The sequence below is a fragment of the Seriola aureovittata genome, chromosome 3 (assembly GCF_021018895.1).
Source record: "Seriola aureovittata isolate HTS-2021-v1 ecotype China chromosome 3, ASM2101889v1, whole genome shotgun sequence".
Taxonomy (NCBI): domain Eukaryota; kingdom Metazoa; phylum Chordata; class Actinopteri; order Carangiformes; family Carangidae; genus Seriola; species Seriola aureovittata.
Genome location: NC_079366.1, coordinates 15,449,479 through 15,475,165, shown reverse-complemented (window position 1 = coordinate 15,475,165; position 25,687 = coordinate 15,449,479). Strand labels below are relative to the sequence as shown.

At 41.3% G+C, this 25,687-nt stretch overlaps 1 protein-coding gene across 4 annotated transcripts in view; it reads left to right on the top strand.

The window, feature by feature from the left end:
- Positions 1–25,687, top strand: part of mast1a (microtubule associated serine/threonine kinase 1a) — a 68,814-nt gene that overhangs the window by 19,018 nt on the left and 24,109 nt on the right. For all 4 annotated transcript variants that reach the window (XM_056371547.1, XM_056371549.1, XM_056371545.1 and 1 more), the window contains 7 exons: positions 11,853–11,941; positions 13,911–13,986; positions 14,563–14,635; positions 18,478–18,638; positions 20,564–20,639; positions 23,525–23,734; positions 23,831–23,932. In XM_056371547.1, coding sequence (XP_056227522.1) covers positions 11,853–11,941; positions 13,911–13,986; positions 14,563–14,635; positions 18,478–18,638; positions 20,564–20,639; positions 23,525–23,734; positions 23,831–23,932 — 787 coding nt within the window. The remainder of the gene's footprint in view (positions 1–11,852; positions 11,942–13,910; positions 13,987–14,562; positions 14,636–18,477; positions 18,639–20,563; positions 20,640–23,524; positions 23,735–23,830; positions 23,933–25,687) is intronic.

Sequence of the window (25,687 nt, the reverse complement as noted above, 5' to 3'; positions counted from 1 at the left end):
GCTGTGCATTTAGATTTATGTAACTATTATAACGGCAAGCTTTGGAATTTTCTAATTTATTCACAGGCCCCACTATTATGTAGTTAGTGTTGTTCTATATTACTAATGTGACCATAAATAATTTATGCATTAATTACCTGTTTGAATATTAATTTTTAACATGTAGAATAATTGAAAAGCTCAATTAGAGCTGAAGACGAGCACTGGGCTCACTCTGCTCCTGCAGTTGTTTGAATGTTTGAGTGTGAAAGTTCATTCTTGACTTTGGAAACAGTAGTTTGACCAAAAAAGAAACGGACTTACTAGAGGACCACCTACAATTATTAACTATTTTCTGAGCTTTCAACCACATCTCGCAGCAGGTGCTCAGCTGAGTAACTGTTGAGCAAATTCCCTTCACTGGAGAATATGAGAATGAGATGCAGCTGATGTTGCCATTCCTCTAATTCTTGCTGGGTTTTGTGATTACAGCCAACCAATGCCTTATCCTTACATACAATTTCATGGATGAGAAAGCTCTTAGGGGTGACAGTTTCATATTTATTTTATTTGATATAACAAAGCTTTTAGCTTAACCTAACGTGCTGGATATGTTACTGGATTGTAGACCTGAAAAAAATTAATCAGAAAATTAATCTGCAATTATTTCAATAATTAATCATTTAAGTGTTTTTTTAAGCAACCATGGCAATGATAAAGCTTGTTGCCGGTTTTATTAGTCTTCTGTGATAATAAACTGAATGTCTTTTTTGTTAAACTAAACAAGCAATTTAAATAAGTTAGCACATAAGTCAGCACAAATTTTCACAATTTTCTGTCATTGTATAGATCAAACGATCACCTAATCAGAAAAGTCATAAGTAGATTTATTGATAATGAAAATAACTTCTGCAGTCGAAGCTCAGCTGAATTATATACCGGTATATTGTTCAAGATATAACCCAACTGATACTGGATTTTTGAGGCCCATACTGATGTTAATATTTGGGAGTTTAAAAAAAATCAGATAATGATATATCGGCCGATAGATTTTCACATACCATAACCAAACAGTCTCAATGCAGGTCTCCTTCATTTGTGTTTCATTTATAATTTTACTGTTGAAAAATCAGCTTGCCACTGCTCTTATTGGCTGACATAAATGCTGATACCAATATATCTGGACTATGCTAATACTGGACTGACTGATTTATTGATCTAGCTCTAGTGCAGAATTGTTGAAAGATTGTTTTTACCACTCTCTATTTGTTTCTCAAAAAACTGGGATCTGCAGTTGCCTGGCAGTACTCGCTTGTTCATGCTTGATATCATCAAAAGTGCAGCACACAAGCTCTAACCCTCTGCACAGGGTGTGTTACCATTGTGCTAAGTTATCATAGAGCTTAAAATCAATCAAAGTATTTACTACATGTAAACCAGATAGTAAATGATCATCTGCTCACTAATTGTCAAAGCTGTTTCATTCACAGTTGAACTGCTCTGCTGTTCTTTGAAGCTTGTTTAAAACCATTACTATCACAATCTGAAGTCTAGTTGTGCTACGCCAGATGTTATATTAAGTTAAGCTTCTTAATGCCATTTCCATTCTAATACTCTTCTAAGAGATGGAAGCTGTGGCCTTGCTTTCTTATGAATCTATATGCATTATCCATAATCAGATTAAATCATTTTTAATGTCTATTAGACATGCTGCGAGACTCTCTGCTCATGCAAATGAGTGCTGCTTACTGAAGTAAGTGTTTCATCCTTTATGAGGGGATGGCTACGGATCATTTGCTGTGGATGAGGTCACGGTGGAAACAAAGTGAAATATCATGGCCGTGGTGATTCAGAGCGCTTCTCAGGTCTCCACAGACTGTAAGTGGAAAGAGCTGAGGCAGCAGCAGCCACCGACAGTCAAACACAAGGTGGAGAGACTAATGCAGACAAACAGGAAACCAGCAGACGAGAGACTGATAGTGACACATGCAGAAAGATCCAGATAGGTCTTTGCACTGCCGCAACTTCCTGCTGCATCACTCTGCCTGAGGATACACTTTCACACCTTTAGAGGACGTCTGACAACACCTTCGACTGGAGACTGACTAAAATAGATGTCTGGATGTTTATTGTGTCCCATGGTGTTCTATTTATGTGCTGTACCAGAGACTTTGGTGTGTGTCAGACCAGTGAATCTTTGGATGGCATGTTATTCAATGCAATTCACATTTTTCTATCATCTTTAATTATGACCAGGAAGCTTAGTTCAGCTGTAGCTCATTTTGAGCATGACCTCTGTTTTATATTTTAAAACATTCATAAGACGACATCATCATCATCATCATCATCATCATCATCATCATCATCATCATCATCATCATCATCATGTCTTTGACTGGTGTACCATACGCCAGGCTTTACTCTGTAACAAAACAATCTCCACTGTAGAACCTCCTCTCACAGTCTTTATTGGTGAAGGGAAAAGGCTCGGGTGACCTTTCATGACCGTAGCGTAGAACATGGAGAGAGAAAAAAAAAAGAAGATAGTCTTTGGCCTTGTGATGACATCTGAGCCAGTACCACTAACTGATGAGGTCTGTGAGTTAAAAAAAGCTCAGAGGTATTACTCAGAAAGGAACTTCAGTTCTCCAATAGAAAAATATGATAGGTTTATAAGCGGAATAGTTCCACATTAAGCTTATTCACATTCTCTCAGAGTTAGATGAGAAGATTGATACCGCTCTCATGGCGGTCCAGTAAGTATGAAACTAGAGCTAGCAGATGATTAGCTTATCTGCTATGTGAGCAGATTTAGACAACAGGTCCAGGCCCTGACAGACTTCGGTGTGACTTTATTTGTCAGTCAGCCACTTAGTTGGCCCACTGTAAAATCAGCTACCCAGGTGAGCTAGTGGGGCAAAAGTTCAGCCAGAAATTCAGTCTGACTGTCAGCCAGCGTGTCAATCATCCAGCTGGTTGGTCAGTAATTTAGGCAGTCAGCTGCCTCATCTGCCAACCATCTCTTTATTCAATCATAAGACAAACATACTTGCCAGCACATAGCATATTCAGTCAGTTACTGTACTAGGCCTCACAACAAAACATATTACCTTATTTTATTTATTGAACTAACACATTGTAAGATGAGAATTGCCCCTTTGTCACAGCATTCATTGCCAAAAGCATTGCTGTTTTTCTAATATGTTGCAATGACTTGGTGACTCAGGCAGTATTTCATCTTTTTTTAATCTCTGACCGCCTTTCTCTGTCTTTCCCTATTTCATCTTTATTCTTTAACTACATTTTTTTCCTCTTGTACAACTGTAAAGCTGTGGTTTTTACTGTTTTGGTTGGCTTTGTCATCTTTTTTTCCTTTGCTTAGCCTCTCTTTCATGGGGGATAACAGCTAAAGTCTCTATTTATGTCTCTCTGTACTACATTGCATAGCAACAAGAAAGCCATGTGACTAACCCCTGCAGCAACCCCTAACACCAAGATACTCCTGTTGTATATTCTCCTCCTAGATTCATGTCATTTATCTTTTTCCCATCCTCTTTTTTTCTTTTTTTTGTTTGCTTTCATCTGCTACTTGTCAGCATCACTCAATCATCCTCTCAATCTCCATCTAACTGCCTCATGCTTGATAAATCTGCCCACTTGGCTTGATTTGGACACCGCACAGAGTTTGGGCTCCACATAGATCCCAGTGGATGTTTTGGACACTGGCAGTAAGAACAGTGGATCTTGCGTAATAGGATGCACTAACAGGGACCAGCCTGTTGGACCAGAAAGCTTTTTAAAGGGGAAGCATTTTAGTCCCTCCATTTCCCAAAGTTGTAAACAAAGACTTTCCTTTAAGAGGTAGAGAGAGAGGGAGAGAGGGGTCACCTGACAGGAAGTGAGTCTGGACAGATCGATGGTGTAACCATCAGGAAGGTCTGGTGTCCTATGAGTCAGCACTTAGAGCAGAAGATGACACTACCGACAGACAGACCGCACACAAACACACTTACACACACACACACACACACACACACACACACACACACACACATACACACACAGAGTTAATCATCTACTAGGTAAAACACATTAAGAATGCACAGGCACTCACTCACACCTGTCACAGGCTCACATGTGCATGCAAATGTACAATTAGTTACACCCCAACAACAACAACACACACACACACACACACACACACACACACACACACACACACACACACAGACTGGGTGATGGAGGGTGTGCACACATGTTGATGCCTTTCTCCTCGATAGTTAAACGTCCTCCCATGATGTGCTATCAAGCCGTCGGTGTCGGCTTGTCCTTCTGAATGGGCTCATTCCTTTAATTAGATTTGGTGTAATGTGGAGCTGGTCTGTTTAAACGGCTCATTGTCCGCATTGTTCTCTGTTTTTTTTATCAGTGACCAGCTTTTTGGCTTTGGACAGAGAGAGGACAGCCCCCTCCATGAGGAGTCATTAATGAAATAATTACGAAAGGGCCAAAGAAACATAATAAAGTTAAAAACTGATTAAACTGTGATCATCGGTGTTCTGTCCTTGACTTGTGAATGTATTTATAAATGAGAACAAAGACAATGGAAAATTAGTTTATGACATTGGTGTGTATTTAAGGGGAAATCATGAGTAAGGATGACATAATAGAATATATCAGTAAGGAATTGTTTTTGTTTTGTCTGAACATGATTAAATGTGTGAATTCATTCTGTTCATTTTGTTTACAGTTTAGATTTTACTTTGAAAAATAAGTTTGGTATTTGAAACCAAATCCACAGCGTGGTGCAAACACTTTAGCTGCTAAAATTAGAGTGAGTGATGCTTTCAAAAATAATGCTGTGAATAGTTTGTATCAGTTAACTTTATACAAAGTGAATAGGGAAAGAATCAATCAATCAGTGTGACTTTGTCTTTTGAACAGCACCAGTTCTCCTCGGTAAACTTGTAAAGAATTTTTGAAGGTACTTGGCAGGATGGTTGTTCCAAACCTCTTGGAGAACTTGCCACAGTTCTTCTGTGGATTCAGGCTGTCTCTCAGACTGACTCCACGATGTTGAGATCAGGACTCTCTTGGGGTCAGACCATCTGATTCAGGAATCCTTGTTCTTCTTGTCTCTGAAGACAGTTCTTTATGTCTCTGGTTGTGTGTTTGGGGTCATTGCTGCTGAATGAATTTTGGACCGATTGGATGTGTCCATGGTGGTATTATTGCATAATGGATAAAAATCATCCAACATCTAAAGTGCCTTAAACTTTTGCACAGTGCTGTATATTATCTAAATCTAAATTCAGCTAAGTTCCCGCTTTAGTTGTCTCCCTTTCTTAAACACTGCAGTGATTGTGACAGTGATTCCTGTCACATCCTGTCTCCACCACTCAAAGAGCCAGTGTGTGAAGAAATACTGTTGCATAATTTTAAATGACCATTATGCATTTTTCTCATTTGGATCACTGCCTGAGGATAGAAACGTTTTTTTTTTGGGCACCAGTGAACCTCGGTTGACTTCTATGAAACCACCGTTGGCAAGACACCTTGTTCTTTCGTGATATAGGTTTATTTTACATTTGTTTACTGCCAGTAAACAAGCATGGATCTAAACCATGTAAGTTTCTGTAAATGAAGGTATGAAGATGACATGTATCAACACTTCAGGCTTCAAGGATACACACAGGGCACTTTTAATTTGCTTAGATCTGGGAACATGGCAAGATTGGTAAAAAGAAGTCCAACAGGGCAATAAACACAATTGATCAAACAATTTTTAAACAAATCCCCAGGTTATACAAAGTCGTTTAGAGGAGACAACAAAGGCAAACTGTCAAATCATTACACAGTCTGTCCACTGTAAACATTTTTCAACTTTGACCTACTGCTGTAGTTGTGCAAAGCGTACTTGTGCAATGAGGGATTATAACCGACATTTCAGGTGTGCATATTTTTCATTTCATCTGCAAACGTGGTTTAGCAGATGTTGCTTAACGTTGGCTTGTTTACAACCTGTCTCATTGTCTCACTGCTTTGCTGTAGTAATGTTGTTGTGATCCCACTTTGCAGCAATTACCTTGATGAGTACCCAAATCATAACCAAAGACCTAATTTGTAATTAAACACAATTATAATGTAGGTACAAACATTTTTATTATTGAACTGTTACTTGTTACTGTCAGTTGTCCCATCGTAACTTACAACTAAGAGACTGTATCGGCACCAGGGAAGCACTAAATGTGTAGTTTTAATGACCTGTATCCAAGCGTTGTTGTTTGTATTACTTTCATTGCTGTAATGAATGTAGACAGTTTGTGACAGTTCTGGGGCAGTGTTTGGGGACCAACACTCTGCTTATGTGTTTTTCCATGAGTGTGGGCACATTCAGGGGCGTGTGTGTGAGCGAGAGTAATGGCCCAGTGCCAGCCGAGGGCCTGCAGGGGGATAATTGCTCGTCAAAGCTTCTGCACGAGTCATTACCACAGATTTAACCTATGAACCTCGCAGCCAATGACAGCCCTGGGTTTCATTATTGGGAGCAGAGAGACATAAGCAGGGGTTTGTCGCCTGTCACATTAGTGTGTGTGTGTGTGTTTGTTTGTGTGTGTCTGTGTGGTTTTGGCTCTTTTTGCATCCCTGTTAGTCACCTTTGATATTGTCTGTTTATAATATCCTCTTAACATCGCGGTGTCAACATGCAGCCGGGTCACTTACAAAATACATTGATATACTTCTAATTTGCTTTGCCAAAGAAGTTCTGGAGGAATTGTGATTGCTGCCTGGATTATGTTTACCGGCAATTTGTGTACTATCCAGGAAATTTGTCGTCTGTTTCCTGCACAGAAGTCTTAGTGAGGAGATTGGGTTGGGGTGGTTGGGTTGCTTTGACACTGGAGAGTTGGGTTCACATGCTGCATCGTCTGTGTTGTTAAATTTTGGCTTAAAATAGCATTACTATGGCAATGCATTTGCTCTAAATGTCAAAGCGTTGCCTATTTGGATATCTAACATATACAGAGTAACATTAGCATTCATTTGGGGTCATTTCCTGGTCATCTGGTGACGGCAAGTTCAATTTTCATTCTCTTTTAGCTCCGTTTTTGGTCTCCACACTCTCGCTCGTCGCCAACTTGGTCACTCTGCAACTTGGTGGTTAGCAGCTAGTCTACAGTGGGTTCATCTTCAGCCTCCTGCGACTGGAAATAATCAATGAGAACAGAGAGTGAACCAAAACAGTTATGTTTTTGGCAGGAAAACCAAAACAATGAACTTAAAGTCGTGCAATGCTCCATAAAGCTATAGTGTTGGTGATTATTGTCTGTGGCTTTTCTTCTGCAAGTATCACCTTTCACGTTATATGAAGTCATTTGTAGCTGAGGTCAAAACGCTTTATGTCTTTGTGTTTGTGTAGCGACTTTTTCAATATTCAACCAAGTCTTCCATCTTTCTCTAACCCTAGCAAAGGTCCTGGAGTTGCCAAAACATAAAAAAACACTAGTTGTGCTTTATTTGGCAACACTGCCCACTCCCTCCCTCCCTTATTCCTCTTTCCCCTGCCCTTGTTTGTCGTTCTGGAGGTGTTTTCTTGTGACCACCTTGATGCAAAAACCACCTTCACCCCCCAGAACAAACAAAAAAAACACCCTTTGACAGGCTCAGCCACACGTACCTGACACCATCAGAAATCCACTCTTTCTGCCACATATTAAAAGTTGCTGGCAGCTTTCTCGTCAGCTCTGGTGTCCGTCAGCAGAGGCCCACACAATAACAGCATGCACCATTAAGCCCAACGCATCATACTCTGTCTGAGTGACAGCACCACGTGTCTCACCGCTACCCACTCTGTCACACACAGATTGAGCCTGCATGATGGATTACACAATGGATTATGATGGATTATTAAATCTGGCATTCACACGTAAAACACACAAACAGTCTTTGGCTCAGCCGTATCAACAGACTCTGACTCACAGCATTGTGGTTCTCTGCAGGCGGAGATCATATTTGTTTGGTTTTACTGGCCTTAGATCAGAGCTCATTCAATCTGATGCTCACCTTCATTATTTTATTTGTTTAACACAAGCTGCGTGTTTCTCATTGTGTGCTCTGGTGGAAACAAGAGAAAGAAAGAAAACAGTTGGGGATGTCACAGTTTGCTTCCTTTGACTGTGACTCCAAATGTGTTGCTATGGAAACTTTGTACATTCCCCTTCACGTCTTCGTCCCTCTCCCACGGCTCTTCATCTCTCTTCTTCTTGGTCAGTTCATTACGGATAGAGAGAATTTGTTCTTGATTAACCTAATTGGATCTGAAAGGGTCTGAATATTTTAAAGGAAAGTGTCTTGTCGTCAGTAAAGCTTCAACTTTCTATTCAAAATTCATTTATGCGTAAGTACATGACTGAATGAATCCAAATATCACCATCTGCCTGAAAACAGAGGAGGTGGTGGATGATATAGAGCAAGAGTGTGTATTTGACCACAAAACCAGAGACAGCCTCAGATTTATGATTTAAAGATGGCAATGCATAGCATACTAACTCTTTCTGTCTCTCTTACGCACACACACACACACACACACGCACACCTTCTTAACCAGATTGAGGCAGGATGAGTCCAAGCTGCATGGCCATAACCATGACAGAGTGATTTAAAGTCACATTTACACACCAACACGCACACACACACACACACACACACACACACACACACACATTCTACCCTCCGCCCGCAGCACATTCCCACCTCTTATCTCTTTTGCTTTCCCACTCCAGTGAATCTACAGGGTGTTAGCCTTAAGCCCTTAAAGCCACCTATAGCTCCTGTCCCGTAACCTTCACTGACTGCCACCACGGTTACTGCTAATTATGTAGCCAGGGTTTCTGGGAAAGATGAGGAACATGACTGGACAAGACAGGTGAACATGACCTCCTTGAATATGCTGCCGTACCTTTCTGCATAGTTAAAGAGAGAAATGAGGGGGGAAAGAAAAACACAGCTAAAATTTAGCAGTTTTTTTCTGACCGAAAACTAAGAAAATAAAGAAATATCACATCACAGTAACGTCAGATTTTCATATATGTTATATATATATATACATATATAAGTCATACTGTAACATAGATGCACTTTTGTGTGCAGGTTTTTCATTGCAGTTTAGTACATAATAAATAGGGATGTAATAAACAGTTAACAAGGAAGAAGAATGTGCAAAATAAAAAAAGACAAAATCTCTGGTTCTGATGCTTTTGAGGCCTTTTTTTAAAGTCTGACATTGTTATAGGAGAATAATACTGAAACAGTGGAGTGCCACCCATTACCCATCTGTCGTCTGTACATCAGCCTGTCCCACACAAGCACCCCAAACTGACCAGTATGCAGCTGCAGTATGCTGTTGAATAGACAGTATAATTCTCACTCTTTCATGCCTGGAAAAAGTGTCTGTCTTTGCTCTTTCTACTCTCACTATTGTAAACCTATATGTGGGTTCATGCCTGGTTTTGGGGGTTTGCCCAAAGTCAATCTGTATGACCTTTACTGGTGATAAATAATGTGGCTGTAGTATAGCATAAAGAGCAGCACTCCTATTTAACCTTTTTTTTCTTTTCTTTTTTTTTGCAGTACAAATGCTTTGGGCAAGATGCCCTTTTGAAGCATTCATTTAAGATAACAATGTTATAAAGCATAGTGGCTGCAAGAGACTTCTGGCTTTATGGGAAGATTAGATTGCTTTAGCCTAGTGGGTTTTCATTCTGTTACAGTCTTTTAATAGTTTATTTGACTCTATAACCCTTAAATCTGGAGTTAGAGGGGAAGAATGAGTTTTCTTGACTTCACTCACTTCAATTATTCTTCATTCAGAGTTCATTTGGAAGGAGAAAGCAGAATGATAGTAAATCCGGATATGAGAAGAAATGGAAGAAATGAAAGAGAAACAGATGAGTGATTTAGAAGTTATCAAAAGATTTATTGAGACTGAGAATAATCAGCATTAAATTCACAGAAACCAGGCAGGTGAGATTAAATCTCTTTCCCTGTAATATGTAGTTTGCAACATTAGACACTTCATCTAAGAGTGAATCACTGCCATTTGACGATTTGCTGGTAGAGTAGGGCTGCTGTAGATGTGGTGAATCATAAATCAAAAGCTAAGAATATGTTGTGGAGAGATGCTTGACTAGCGTGTGCTCAGGTGATTCAGCTTGTGATTGACAAAGAGCAGCAATGAAAATGTGGATTTGAGAGAGCACAGGTTAAGGAGGGGGTGAAATGAAAAACGATTGCAGGCAGGCTTCAAGAAAAGAGAGGCAAGAGTTTGACACAGAAATTATATCAGAGGAATATACTATATGCACTTTTTGTGTGTGTGTATGTGTGTGTGTGTGTGTGTGTGTGTGTGTGTGTGTGTGTCCCCACCTCGTCCCTCACCCTTCCCCCTGCCTCCTCTGTTCTTCATCTTCTGAGAGCTGCAGCGAAGGGTGGTGTTAAGCCACTTCCAGCCCTCCATCCAAAGCTAATGCATTTCCCTTAAATATTTCAATACGCTCCTCCTCTGTTCTGCAAGGTTGAGTACAAGCTCTCCCTCAGCTGGCGCCCACAGAGGCGCACTGCCACCGATAAAATCTTGCCAGGGGTTTGATGTCTTGGAGCGTTTGAAACAACTGCTGAGGACTCACATCGGAAAAGAGGGAGGGATAAGGGAGGATGTGGGAGGACTGCAAGATGGAGATATAGATTATAGATCGAGGTGTTAGTTGAGATGCATCAAATAACCGATGTATGTTGTGTGTTTGTGCATTTTTATTTTTGTGTGTGCGCGCTATGATTTACTGCACTTCCTGCACAGATGTAGAGCAGTGGGCTGGCTGATGCAACATGGGGCAAACGTGTATTGTTTGTCAGGTTGTGGTTCTGCTCTGCAAAATCTGCTCTGACAGGCTCTCCAGCGAAGCAAACACGCACGGACACGAAAGGCCTGTGAGCAAACCCAATCCACACATGAAAATAACACCTGAAAAATCCACTTCCCACTTTACAAGCTCTTATGTAAGACAATAACCCTTGTGCGTGCGTGCGTGTGTGTGTGTGCGTGCTACGTGTATGTGCGTGTGTGTGTGTGTGCGTGTGTGTGTGTGTGCGTGTGTGTGTGTTCTTTTGTCGAACTGTTCAAAGACACATCACAGCAGTGGGGCAAGAGCAGCGAGTGAATCATTCATGGTTCAGTAATTTCAGATCTTCATTATGGACTATACCTGTCCTCCCTGGTCCTTTTCTTCTTCACCATCTGTCTCTTCATCCCTCCATCACCTCCTCACTCCTGCCATTACACTTCATGGCTGCGGCCATCGTGGGGTTGGACCTAGAGGAAATTAAAAATCTCTGTTGATTTGTCCCTCTCCCCTGTATGTGGGTGGACATCAATAAAATCATGCGCTATGGCCTGACACATGCACACACACAGAAACATACTGTACTCAATATAAAAAGCATACACACTTACAGCCACACATACTTTACTGTATTACAGGCTATACATTTACTCAGGGTGACAAGTAAGCACATAGCCAAACACAGACACCGTATATTCATTAACCTGGGGGGTACTGCAGTGTGTGTGTGTGTGTGTGTGTGTGTGTGTGTGTGTGTGTGTGTGTGTGTGTGTGTGTGTGTGTGTGTGTGTGTGTGTGTGTGTGTGTGCGTGTGCGCGCGTGTGTGTGTGTGCGCGTGTGTGTGTGTGTGCGCGTGCGCGTGTGTGTGTGTGTGTGTGTGTGTGTACACCAGCTTTCATCTGCCTGGTATCGATGGAGTCTTAAATATAATAAAGACAAATATTGACGTGCTCTCTGTTCTCACATGTGTTCTAGTTGCAGAACCAGCAACCGGAAAAGCCTCATCCTGACCAGTACGTCCCCCACGCTGCCACGGCCGCACTCTCCACTGCCTGGACACATAGGTCAGTATATACAGTGCATATATGTTTTAGACACCACACAGTAGCAGATTAAACAGTATGTTGGGCTCATTAGATTCCGTTTTTTAATGGACAATTTGGCCTCGTTTACTTTAATAACTATAAAAGTTAAAAAAAAAAAAAAAATTTGATTGAAAAACTGATTATACAGAAACCAGACTTAGAAAGCAGCACTCTGCAGTTGTTGTTTTTACTTCACTATTGGGACTCTGGTGTAAGATCAACCCTTTTCCTCCCTTTTCTGTCGCGGGATTTCCTGAGTTTTACTTTTCTCAACAGGACAGAGTTAAGTATAGCAGCTGAAAACACAACAGCTTTGAGAACATGAAATCTGGGTCAAAGTAAATTTAAAGTGACTGTCTTCTTTGCATGAAATCTAGTTGTTTTTTCGTTGAAAATACTCACTCAAAAAGACAACTCTGAGCATCAAAGAGCAACTCCGACACCAGCTGAAGATCTCCTCCAGTGATGTAAATTCTTACCTTGCTGCAGTGACATAGAAGTGTACTCCAGGGTGAGTCAGGACACTGTGACATGAGAATTTAAATCACTAATGCAGTGGTTCCCACAGTTCCTACAGTGGGTGCCATGACACCATGGGGGTGTCTTAAGGGTTGTCCAAGAGTACCACTAGATTTTTTTTCATTTAACTTTCAACATCAAAATCAAACATAGTGTTGCCAGATTAAATGGAAAGAACATGCAGCAAACCTCAGAATCACTTCTTAAGTTTACGTGCACACTAGTTTCCTGCTTTCTTATCTTGTTTTGATTCATATCCATGTTTAAATGATGGTGCAGTGGTGGTGCAGTGGTTAGGACTGTTGCCTCACAGTGAAAAAGTTCAGGGTCCGAACCCAGGACCCGGGTTTGCATGTTCTCCCTCGTCCCCCTGTCCTTTTGCCTCAGGTTACTCTGGCTTCCTCCCACAGTCCAAAGACATGTGACAGGTTATTTGGTGACCACAGGTGTGAATGGTTGTTTAGTCTGTGATAGACTGGCGACCTGTCCGGGGTGTACCCTGCCCTTGCCCAATGTCAACTGGGATTGGCTCCAGCCCCTCCGCGACCCTATAAGGACAAGCGGTATGGATGGTTTCTGCTGGTGTGTCGTGACTCTCGCCATCTCAGCCACCATGCTCTGTACCAGCATAGAATTGTTTACACGCGACAGTATCCTGGTTTCTGTCTGAGTAATCCAGGTAGCATATCCAGGTTTTAAAAAACTAGGTCTTATCCAGGTTTCTGAAACCAGTATATGCTGTTTACATGTGCAACAGAACCAGGAAACTACTAGTGCACATGTAAATGCACTCATTGTATCAACAACTCTTAAACATTTCAATATGCAGTCACACTGTAGCTGATGGTATTAGAGCTCACAGTTGTCAGTTGCCAACATTGGTTTTCAAGGTGCACAGCAGTCAGACTTACTGACCATCACAGCAAGCAGCGCAAAGATTTCTTGCTGTGCAGAGAGCTCTAACAAATGCTGATTCATCTTAGGCCTCTGCACTGTCTGAGACAACCGAACCTCGGGTGGTATTAAAAAAAAAACAAAAACAAATCTCTGTTGAGGTGTGCTATGGAATAAAATGAACAAGATTCTCAGCTGGCATTCAGTTGTTGTTTAACTAAATCTTTAATATTTAATTCTGCAGGACAGGCTCATGGGTAAGATTTGGAAGCAGGACTCACAGAGGGTCGTTGTTTTTTTTATCTTAACCATAACAGTGGTTTCTCTTTTAATGACTGAATGAACAAAGATCAAATTTTGGTGCCCACCCTCATATTGTTCTCGACATTGGCTGATAAGAATACAATATTTCCTTCAAGGTGACGCGACCAAATGAAATGGGAATGACTTGTAGAGTGTAGTTACCTAAAACCTTAAATGAAATAACTCATAGTGTATGTTTTCTTTTGTCTTCTTTCCATATGTATTTCAACAGGAAGCAGTCCGTTGGACAGCCCGCGCAACTTCTCACCAAGCGGACCTGCCCACTTTTCCTTCGCTTCCTCTCGAAGGTTGGCATCCCTCTTTTCTTCACACAATAAGTCACACAAGGAAATGTTACAAGAACGGTGCAAAGTAGATTACTGGATTATTTTTACACACAGGGAACACACCCACTCTCTCTCACACACACACACACACACACACACACACACACACACACACACACAAACACAAACACATACACATACGGAATGAAACTGCATGCCGATGCCCTAGCTTTGTCCTACGCTGTTCCCACCGAGTGTCTGTGTGACAGAGGCGTGACATCAGGCTGAGATGAATGAGGCGAGGTGTCAGGATTTTGCCCAAACGTGTATCCCTCATCACTCACTCAGAGGAAGTGTCAGACTTGTGGATGGCTGGAGAAGGCCAGAGGGAAGAGAAGTATAATTGGATGAATTGAAAGGAGGGGAAATTGGTGGCGTGGCTGTAGTGTAATGGTCCATTGCGTTGTTTGGAGCGACTAAAAAAGAAATGACACTAAACTATATTTGAGTTCTGTCCATGGAAAGTGAGAGAAAAACAGTTTTCATTCTTTTTGGCTCTAACATATGTTCTTCTTTCCCCCCCCCCGCTTTTCTCAGGGCTGATGGTCGTAGATGGTCCTTGGCTTCTTTGCCTTCCTCAGGATATGGCACCAATACACCCAGCTCAACGGTAAGTTTCATTTTTCATTTTTGCACGTCTCTTGTCTCATTGAGGACAAAAAACAATCAACACAAGAGAAGCAACTCTACTGATAGTGATACCAGTACATCAACCATGTGATTCACACAGTCATCCTGTACTGATTTCCAATCTGATACCATTGTTTTGTTTTATCTGAGTTAAAATTTCTGCACCACAGTGCATGGTACTTTTTACGTTAGGTAACCTGAGGCCAGTGAAGTCTGCGGCCCACGTGACTAAATCAATGTAACTAATCGCTGAAATAACGAGTTTAACTGTATTCAGTGTAGATCAGTCATGTCTGACACACAATTCGTTTGATTAAAGGCGCCTTATGGGGTTTTTAAAAAAAAAAAAAAAGAAAAAAGTATGAACAGACACAGTGTGAAACCATCAACAGGAATGTGTATCATTATGCATCGTAGAATTAGGTTTAATAGTGTGTGTGTGTGTGTGTGTGTGAGTGAGTGAATGAGAAGGACATTTAAAAGTGCTTTGTCTTACTTAGGTTGTACGACACTGTGTAAGTACAGTGCAGTCACCTTTCACAGTGAAGAAAAGCCTCTAACATCCGCCTGATGAGGCTTTAGCTCAGGCAGTAGAGTGGGATAGCCCTTAACTGCAAGGTCAATGGTGGGATTTAGTAAGACACCGAACCCCAAATTGTTTCCCGTGTATGTGAAAGAATGTGAGTCGCTTCTGGACAAAAAACATTTGCCAAATCAATGTGATGTCACACTCTCAGAGACTGCATCAGAAGAGGAGTGTGTTTTCTTTAAGTTCTCCTTTTAAGACGTAACCGAAATGACTGTCTACACCACAGATGTGACTACAGTAGCTGCAACTTCCCTGCATCTGTCGTGTATTATTACTGCAGCAGCCGCTGCAACGTATCCTCACTCAAATGTAGGATGGAGCTGACTAAGTGTGCCCTTGTAACACAAAACTTGTGGCTATCAAACTACACGCCACAGTTTAGCAGCAGCCTCCTGAGAAGTCCCCTGAGTTTCAATGAGAGGCTTCTGGAGCTGCTTTCATTGAGAGATTCCTTCATATTTCCCCTCTTCACAGCATGACAAGTGAAAACTCATACTTTCTTTAATTTACATTGCATTACATTTGAGAAACAGAAGACACTTAAAGACACTAAAGTGTGGCGAATGCTTTTTTTTTCTTTTGCTAATTTAGCTGCATGAATCATGAAATCAATGCACAGAACTGTATTTTAGATTTTTCTTCCATTGCTAAATTGATGAGGTGGGTTTTGTATTCTTTGCATGAATATGTATTTCACTCAAAGAATTTATTTGCATATATTTTCATGCATAAAATCAGCGTGCGCTATGCTGCATTTAATTCATGTTCTTAACTTGCATCTTCTACTTTAGTTTCGTTTCGCTTTGAAAAGATTACATGCCACAGTAGCAGCTAAATGCCATGAGTACACAGACGCGCACACACACACACGTGCGCTCCTGTGTTCTTTGCCGATTATTTAATAGCATTGTAGTGCTGAAGAACATGCATCACATATAAACCACCAGACCTAAAAATAACTGATCAGTTGCTAAGATATGATCGACCTGATTTATCTGCTGATGATGCCTTTCTGAAAAAAGTGGAGCAGGGATAATTGAAATGAAACATAACCAATTTGTATTTCTGCTTTGTCGTTGCAAACCAGTGTTCCAGTATCTGTTTCTTTATCCATCTCTTTATCCCCAGAGAAGGAGAGATGGATGATAAAGAGGGGTAACTGAGACAAATAAATGTGCGTGTAGGTGGAAGTGAAACGTGTTTTGAAGCAGAGAGACAACAACATTGTCCACTTTTGTCTGAGTGAAGGATGCTTGGAGCATAACAGAATACTCAAAAGGGAATGAACACTGCCGAGGTCCATTTGGTAAATAGTCCATTTGAGAAATGGACCTTAATGTGTATGACGCTCAGGTGGAGGCAAGGTGTTGACTAATAATCCACTCCCTGTACATCGCTGTGCTATCCTGAACACTATCACTGGCTCTGCATCTTTGCTGCATTTCACACACCATTTCTTTCATTGCCCGTCTCTCAGCAGTACATATAGTAGAGACACACACTGTAGGCAAATGATTGATCTCTTTTTGCTGGTGGATGAGGTCGAAAATGGTTTCTCAGTTTCCCCACACTACTCTTCACCTCTTCCCTCCCCCCGTCCCGTCAGGTTTCAGTGCTCTGCTGGTTCTTACATGGGCCATTACTCGCTTGATTAGTTACAGCAGGACCCTTGCATACTGAACAGAGCAGATGAAAGGAGGAGATGTGTGCATGTGTTTGTGTGTTTGTGTATGTGTGCGGAGGAGTTTTGTGTATGAAGGGGTAGAACTGAGCTAAAGTTGTGCAGAAAAGCTGCAGGAATAGTCAAAGATGTAAACAGTTGTTAGCGGAGGTGAGAACGGGGTAAAAGATGGAGGAAGTTCAAAGGATGAAACGTTAAAGGTGAAGAAAACTGCCCTTTTATTTTATTCCTTTTATCACTCTCCATTTATTATTAATTTATTTTTGATTCAGTCTTGCAGAGCAGTTTGTGTGACACTTTACAGCGCATCTGCGCTGGAGAGTGTGGATATGCGAATTCCTTCATTGAGAAAATTTACTTCGATTCACCATCTAGTTAAAATCAGTCGATCTACTGTGTGGTAGCTTTAACAATAATCATCTTTGATTATTCATCAGAAAGCATTTCTTTTTATGATCTTTCATTTCTCCTTTTATCTTGCATCATGGATCAGATTGCAGTCAAACTGTGGTTGGACGGATCTGTACAGTACAAGCACAGAGGAAGGTTTTGATGCACGTTTGGATGCTTGAGGCTGTTGATCTTAAGAGAAGGCATGCGTTGCATTTTCTGTTTCTTTAAAACTGTCTTTACTCAATTCCTCTTTCCTTGCCTCTTCAGTGGGAGGGACTAAGATGCAGGTGAAGATAATCTGCATGCAATTAAGGGAATTGAGATTCACACTGTGACGGCATGAAAGGAGCAAGACTGATATGAAACATTTTTCATCTGTGACAGTCATCTTATCCAATGGCATTTTCCTCCATATCTGAGTACACTCTGTCTCCAGGGAACTTCTTAATTGATTCTGGAGACTGGACTTGCCTCATTCACAGCATCATCACTTCAGTGCCTTTCTGCAGCTTGCAAGTGGCTAAGTCCTGAATGGACTTTCTAATGGATTTTTATAGCAGAAATCGTTGTGTGGCCAAAGCCAACCATGGTGTCCCATTGGGAGATGTGTTCATTAAGCCTCCCATTGATCCAAGCTGGTTTTTTCCCTCCTGTGCTGAGGAAAAGTCTTTTGTTTAAGACCGAATAGCACTGCCGTTAACCCCCCGAGGCGGCAGACACTTAAGGCAGCAGTCAACTTTTACTTGCAGTGACTCTTTCATTCCCTGCAGTCTTTTTCCTCTGTTTTTCAGACCAGATTATTCTGTTTTTACCCTCCTACACTAACTCCTTCTGGATATTTTCCTTGTTTCTCCACCTCTCTGTTTTCATTCCCTGTTCTTTTTAACTTAGTTGCTTCTTTGCTTCAGTTATTTCCACCCACTCACCTCATAGTACACCTTCTCTTCTCTTCTCTTCTCTTCTCTTCTCTTCTCTTCTCTTCTCTTCTCTTCTCTCTCAAGGTGTTCTTGCCATTTGTCGTTTTTGATGTCCTGTTCTCCATCACTGGGTACCTATTTTTAAACATATTGAGGTCGCAGCTGCGACAGAGGCTTTAAAAAAAATCGAACAAAGAGCAGTTCACTTTTTAACCTTGTCTGTTTTTCACGTCTCTCTCCAGTCATCCAGCTCGTCCCAGGAGCGTCTGCACCAGCTGCCCTTCCAGCCGACCATGGACGAGTTGCATTTCTTGTCCAAGCACTTTGGCAGCACAGAGAGCATCACGGACGATGACGGGGGCCGACGCTCGCCGCATGTCCGCCCTCGCTCTCGGAGTCTCAGGTGAGAGCATGGCAGGTCATGGGCAAAAGACAGTTTTAGCAAATGAAAGAGTCCCTTACACCAGGCATCTAGCCCACTTTGATTCATGCAATTTGCCCTTAACAGTCTCACATAAGGACTTAGTTGCTGTTTCCTGTAGTACCTGGAGTATCTCTAGTAACAGAAATGTTGCCAGTTACACACAGTTAAAATGATGCTGTGACATTTTTCTTTTAAAAGTACAAAATGCTCATGATTCATCAGTTAAACCATCAGACAAACTTCTAGCTTGTGCCACAGGATAAATAATGTCAACTTTGCTCAAAGCCCGATTTATTAGTAGTTGATTTGTGGAGATTTTCTGGTGAAGAAAAATAAACAAAAACAACCAAAATTCAGCATGTGCAGCTGTTATGAAAGGACATTTAGCAGCCCTTGAAGATTATGAAAGGGGCATCATGTTTTGTTTGCAGGAACAACTTCATTCTGTCACGAGGAGACGTAGAGGGCCCTCAATCATTTATTTCAGGCACACAGCTTTTGTTGCTTATCTTGTATAATTCACCCTCTGCGTATGTGTGTGTGTGCTGTTAAATGCTGTTGAGGACGAGTCAGTTTTTTTTTGGCCCTCGTTACAGACAATTTCTTTTTCTAGGATTTCTAAGCATTTCTTAGAAAGCTTCATGGAAATAATATTTGTTACTCATGTAAATCTATACATAGTGTATACTATTTAAGTTGAAGTTTTGTCATCTGACAGATGTGAAAATGTGTTTCCTATGTGTCTGGATTTACCACTGTTATTATATCATTCCCTCTCACTATGATGTTAATAAACAGTAGTGTACTAGTGAAAGTGAAAGTACCAATGCAACATTATAAATTGATCAATTGCAAGTAATTCCTGCATTTCACATTTTACCAGCAAAACTAGTGGTCTTTTTTGTTTTTTTTGTTGTTGACAAGAAGAAAAATATGGAATAACACCAGTCTTATCCTTAAATTATTACTATACACTACTGATTAAATACAGCTCATAGCATCATATTTTATAAGATAATCATATGTTTTGTGTGTGAAATCTTCACACACAAATGTAGCCGAGTTAAAAAAAAACAAAACAAAACAGAAAAAGCTATGCAGGGTATTTTACACTGGTATTATATCAGTATCAGTCCAGCCTCCAGTGCTTTGAGCCTCTCCAGAGTGCAGCAGTTTCTCTATTAGCAGGAGTCTCTGGTGCACACTCCCTCCAACCACACCTACTATTATTATAGCCACCCCTCTGGATGCAGCATGCCCTAACTACATACGACACATCACTACTTATCAGTATTCAGTTTCTGTATTGAGCTCCTCCATGGTCGTTGGCCTAGATAAAATCTTGTGGCTTCAATATGCTGAATGCCTTTAATGTTTACCTGAAATGCCTCATTGTCACTGTTCATATCACATCATTGTGTGATGCCTAACTGTGATCTGTTTGCCTATAAGACATAAGATTGTGCTTTTGTGAATTCAGCTTAGGATGAGTTGCTGTGAAATGAAGATACTATTGCCTTGTGTGCTTTGTCTCTGCCTCATGTCCATTTGTGCCTTTGCTTTATGTCTGTGCATGTGTGTGTAGGAAAGCATACATGTGACTCTTCAAGTATTTATGCATGTTTCTGACAACTGCACCTGGCTTGTGATGGAGGCGTGGGGCATGACATGCAGGAAGACACCAAATCCATCAGAGAAACAGAGTGTACAGAATTTGTGATGGGTCGATTAGCATAATGTACAGACAGGATGGACGTGATGGGAAGCAGCGAATTATTCTGTCATTCGAGTGAAAAATGCAGAATTTTATCTCCATGTCTCACCAGCTGCCTCCCCTCACACTCGGGTTTACCCAGTCAGTGCTTTATATTACTCTGCCGCTCTCTGTGTTTGTATCTCTTCAGCCCCGGGCGATCTCCATCCTGCTATGACAATGAAATAGTGATGATGAACCATGTCTACAAGGAGCGCTTCCCCAAGGTCAACCTCACACAAACAAATACACAAGTGTAAACTGTGCATTCACACACACACACACACACACACACACACACACACACACACCAAATATACACACAAACAATATGCATACAGGCATTGACCAACTCTTTAGCTACACTGAATTTCAATTATATTTAAAACAGTTATCCAGTTGATTTCAGGAATCGGATCTTTCCAGTAAGTAGCTGATGACACGTTAGTGCTATGCTAATATACAAGCCTCAAATTATTCTCTGGAACACATTTTAGTTTTCAGTAGTAAGAAACCTTACGTCCTTTCAATTACTGTTGAAAAGAAAATCAAATATGGGCAGAAATATGTGTCACTAGAAACCCGACTTGAATAACTGCATTAAAAAGGACAAAGCTGTTCAGTGCTAGTTGCAGTTGTAGATTAGCGGCAGGAGAGTAATATTTCTTTACAGGAGGACAAACCAAACATTAAATCGGTCATAACCTGTTGAGTTCACGATGGCCATGAAGACGAACAAAGCAACACGTCAGTATAAATACTTCATCAACAGATGGGTGTTAAATTTGTTGGCGGATGTGCAGGATTGTGAAGTCCTGAAGAGCAGACAACAGTGTTGACAAAAGTTTGAGAGGTCCTTTGTTAGAGGTTTCACCATTTCCTGGGAAGTAGATAAGGTTTGGCTTTGTAGACTAGCACCAGGGACTTGAATCTGATGTATGCTACTACAAGACGCTTATGCGGGGAGCATTGCGGTAGGATGTTTGGGTAAGTTGAAGATCAGACAGGCTGCCGCATTTTGGATCAGTTTGAAGAATCTTACCAAATGCAAAAATATTTAAGTCAGGAAGACAATGCAGTAGTCGTATCTGGAGATAAATAATGTCCTCAGAAACAGTGGCAGTAATCGGGGACGGGAATCCGTCAAGCAGGTGTCCTGAAGAACAAACCTGCAGCAAAAAGCAGTCACCATATGATCTAAGAAATAATCATTCACAGAAGTCTTTTCCTTCAACGAATAGCAGCTCAGTAATGGTTGTACTGACCCACCCATCATCCAGGCAGCAATATCAGCCCATCATGCAGACACTGATAAGTCACATTGAAGTGGTATGGGAATCTATGTACAGCTACCGCATGGCCAAGAAATCTGGTGTAGGCAGAGATAAAGAAAAAATCCCAGCACTGAATCCTGGAGGACACATACCAGACAGTGGTACTCACTTGGATTTCACAGCGCTCAGATTTCCCGGAAATGTTTCTCATGGATCATGCGATAACACAAAATGTTTGTGGGCCCCACATTATTTGTTGCAAACATCACAGTATCTACCACCTTATCCCAGATGTGTTCAACTGGACTGAAAGACAGCTTTCAGTCAGAGCTCTGCCACTGATATGTTGTTTACTGCACCATTCTTGTCGAGGTCGGGCCGTGTCTAAGATGCTTGTCTGTAACTGATCATTAGCACAAAATGAATTAGATCATAATCCTGCTCAAACTGTAACTCAAGCTCTTAAACATGTCTGTATGCGTTCCGTACCGAGACATAGACACATGATTTAATGTCTGAGCGAGGCGACTACTTCTATGAACAAGTGTTGTCAATGTATGTCACTCTGCAGGCAGGTGTCCTCAAACACACCTGCCTGTAGACACACACACACACACACACACACACACACACACACACACACACACCATCATCATCCTGTAGTTATTCATTTTGAAGCAGTGCTAATGAGTCTTCCCACATACTACTGCACACTTCCCAGGCTTGTGAATGAGGGCTCAACTTTGCTTTGCATTTTCACCGTCATTATAAGAATCATCATTAGCCGTTTCATGCCTGAAATAAGCTCCTGTAGAAAGTGTTTAATGGAAGCTTAATGGAGCCTAAATTCTGACAGTTATGTTCTTTTAAACATTTGTTACACAAGGGAGTGAATCTGGCTATGGCAGATTTTGTCAGCATCCTTTAGACTCCTTCAGGTTCTTCCGAAAAGACAATTTGAATGTAGGTTGCATTTTCCATGTGCCTTATTTAGATTATTTACCCAATGGCTAGCTAGGTTATTTGCATTTACTGCTTCAGAGCTCCTGTCAGAGAGCACAGAGTCATCAATCAAGTTCAGCTTCTTTACTCAGTAGAAAAAGACATTAACATGATTCCAGGCTATTGATTTCTGTACATGATATGTAAAGATACATAGAGAATAGCAGTGGCGAACTGTGAGTACAAGAGTACAGTAATGGTAGTTTCTGAAAATAAAACACCCAGAAAAGTAAAATGTGTATTACTTCTCTTTAACAGCAACTAATAACTAATCATCTATAGACAAACATAGTAATATCTAGCTGACGCATATATAGTGTAGCAAGAGGTTGGTCTCAATCGCACAGCACCAGTTAACTTCACACGTCACAACAAAGATCTACTTCACAAGATTATCAGCATGACTGCACTAAACATCAAGTTATCAGTGATACAAAGTAGTCATGGTATCGTACGTAGGATTTGGCAACCACAGGAGCTAATGTGATTAAAATCCCTGCTTTTCTGGAGATCTGATGCATATTAATGCTGGGAAATGGGACAAATCGTTTACCCTGAAAAAGACACCTAAAAAGGCTCCCATCAAGACATCACTGAGACACAGGTCTGCATTGAACAGGTGGGGGTGTGTTTTGACTCGTGTCGTACGCTGCTGGTTTGTGTTAGTTTTAGTAATTTATCAAGAAACTCAGGCTTATTTAAAAAAAAAAAAAAAAATCCAAATTAGCTGAGTGCAGTTTATTGAAGTCTGTGAGAGGTGATTACATTGTTCTCTCAACATCAGACTGACCACATGACAATAATTGACTGTTAACCACTTTCTTGTCCTTAATCAGGCCACAGCTCAGATGGAAGAGAGGCTGGCAGAGTTCATCCACAGCTACTCCCCGGAGAGTGTTTTGCCGCTGGCCGACGGGGTCCTTAGCTTCATCCACCACCAGGTAGCTGAGCTGTCCAGAGACTGCCTGACCAAATCACGTGAGGGCCTCATCACCAGCGTCTACTTCTGTGAGCTGCAGGAGAACCTGGAGAGGCTGCTGCATGATGTGAGTCGTGGAGGTGGAGAGGAATGAAGAGGTGTGACGTCTCTTTGCCTCAGCTCATGAACTGACCCTGTCTGTCTCTCTGTCCGTCTGCATCAGGCTTACGAGCGCTCGGAGAGTTCGGAGCTCACCTTCGTCATTGAGCTGGTCAAAAAGCTCTTCATCATCATATCTCGTCCCGCCAGGCTCCTTGAGTGTTTGGTGAGTTTAACACCACATGTCTAATCGCCATGGCCTGCGTTTTCTTAAACAGTTAAACCACAATCCCCAATTTCTCAGAGATACTCAACAGACACTGATACGGATTCACCAAATGAGCATTTTTGAATGACGTGACAAGGTGTGTTTTTCAAAGGTGCCTCTTACATTCTGAGTATGTTCTCCTTCGTCTTCTGGGAGAGACTCCCGTCCTCCCACATGGAGATGGAAGGTCGACTCCTTAACACTGAAAAGGCATTAAAGAATGAGCAGAAGTGGGGCAGGCAGTCTACTGTGCATTCGGTCTGAAGTGATGAAACACAGGTTTAGCATATCTGAGCTTTGCATTGCCGAGTGTGTCACAGCAGGGAAGCTGTGCTGTCACTCTTAAAAGGGTTAGTTTAAGGCTTTTTTAATCTTCTACATTGCACTTGTTTTACTTGTTCTTGCCTTTAAAAGACCTGATATATTTTTTATGTGTTTCTCGTATAGTTTGGTCCTGGGGGGGATGACAAGGAAAAAAGAGTCTGAATGCACCCACACAAGGAATGCACTGTCAAAACTGAATACTCGCATGCCACTACAAGAAAAACGGCCCAGATCTCTGTCTCAGATTTTTACGATGTAGAAATCAAAGACCTTCAATTAGCAGCAAGTTAGCAGCACAAATACAGACCCAATGCAGTACCCATCTACCCCTGAGCTGCAGAAAAGAAAAAACAAATGAATTAAAAATGAATTTGTTATTCGTTGCTGAATGTACAGGTTCTTAGTGTCTGCAGTCCACCAGAGGAAGAACAATAGCATGTACCCCCCTGTGTTTATTCTTGAGAGATTATGGTAATAATTTGGGTTTTTGAGCGGCCTTCTGAAGAACTTGGATAGATTTTAGCTCCTTGTGCTCGGTTACAAGAAAGTATCAGATCTTTGTAAAAGGTTTTATCTCATAACCTGAATTTTCTTGTTCTTGTTAAAGGGGCTCTCCACTGATCGTACACATGCAGTTCATTTTACTGGGGAGGGCTCCACAGCGTGTGAAAACAGTGGCTCTGACAGGCGTGCTCCACAGTTTCAGTCTTGAGACTTAAAATGTTTAATAGAGAGAGTCTGCATTACAAACTGGAGGTGTGGAGATTGGAAGAGGTGAGCTTTTATGCTGCAGGCAGGGGTCTATTGGAAATTGTTAGATCTAGCTTTTTTGAGGCCTGACCCGTACTAGAGACTAAAAGTCAAGATATCTCAACCGTTGTGTTTGTTGTAGTCAATTAAATATTGGGAGCTGTACTCCAGCGTGCGGATATTGTTTCACTCTTTACCACAATATGCAGTTCTATCCGGCACCTGGCAACAGGTGGAGGTGCACACAACTTTTCTTTTTTTAACCAGTTTCTTGCGAGTCCCATCAATTTATTAAAAAGCAATACTAAGCTGCTGGACTATCTTTTTAAGCCTGCAAACACATATTTTCTTATAAAGAGGAAGGCTTAGGGATAATTTGTCATTCTGTAACAACGCTTGCGGAAGAGCCATACTGACAACGAGGATGGCAGCAACTTGAATCTGAAAGAGCTGCAAACCTCTCGACAACATCATGCGATCTGTTTAGTTACTGTTTGAATTAAAACCAGAAGATGCAGAAACACAGAATCTCTACTCTTTACATCCTTTCTCCACTTGTGTTGCATATTTACTGTTGATCTGCGTTAAAAACCTGGCTTATATTGTGCACTTGCTTCCAGTAAATGTCATTTCACCTTC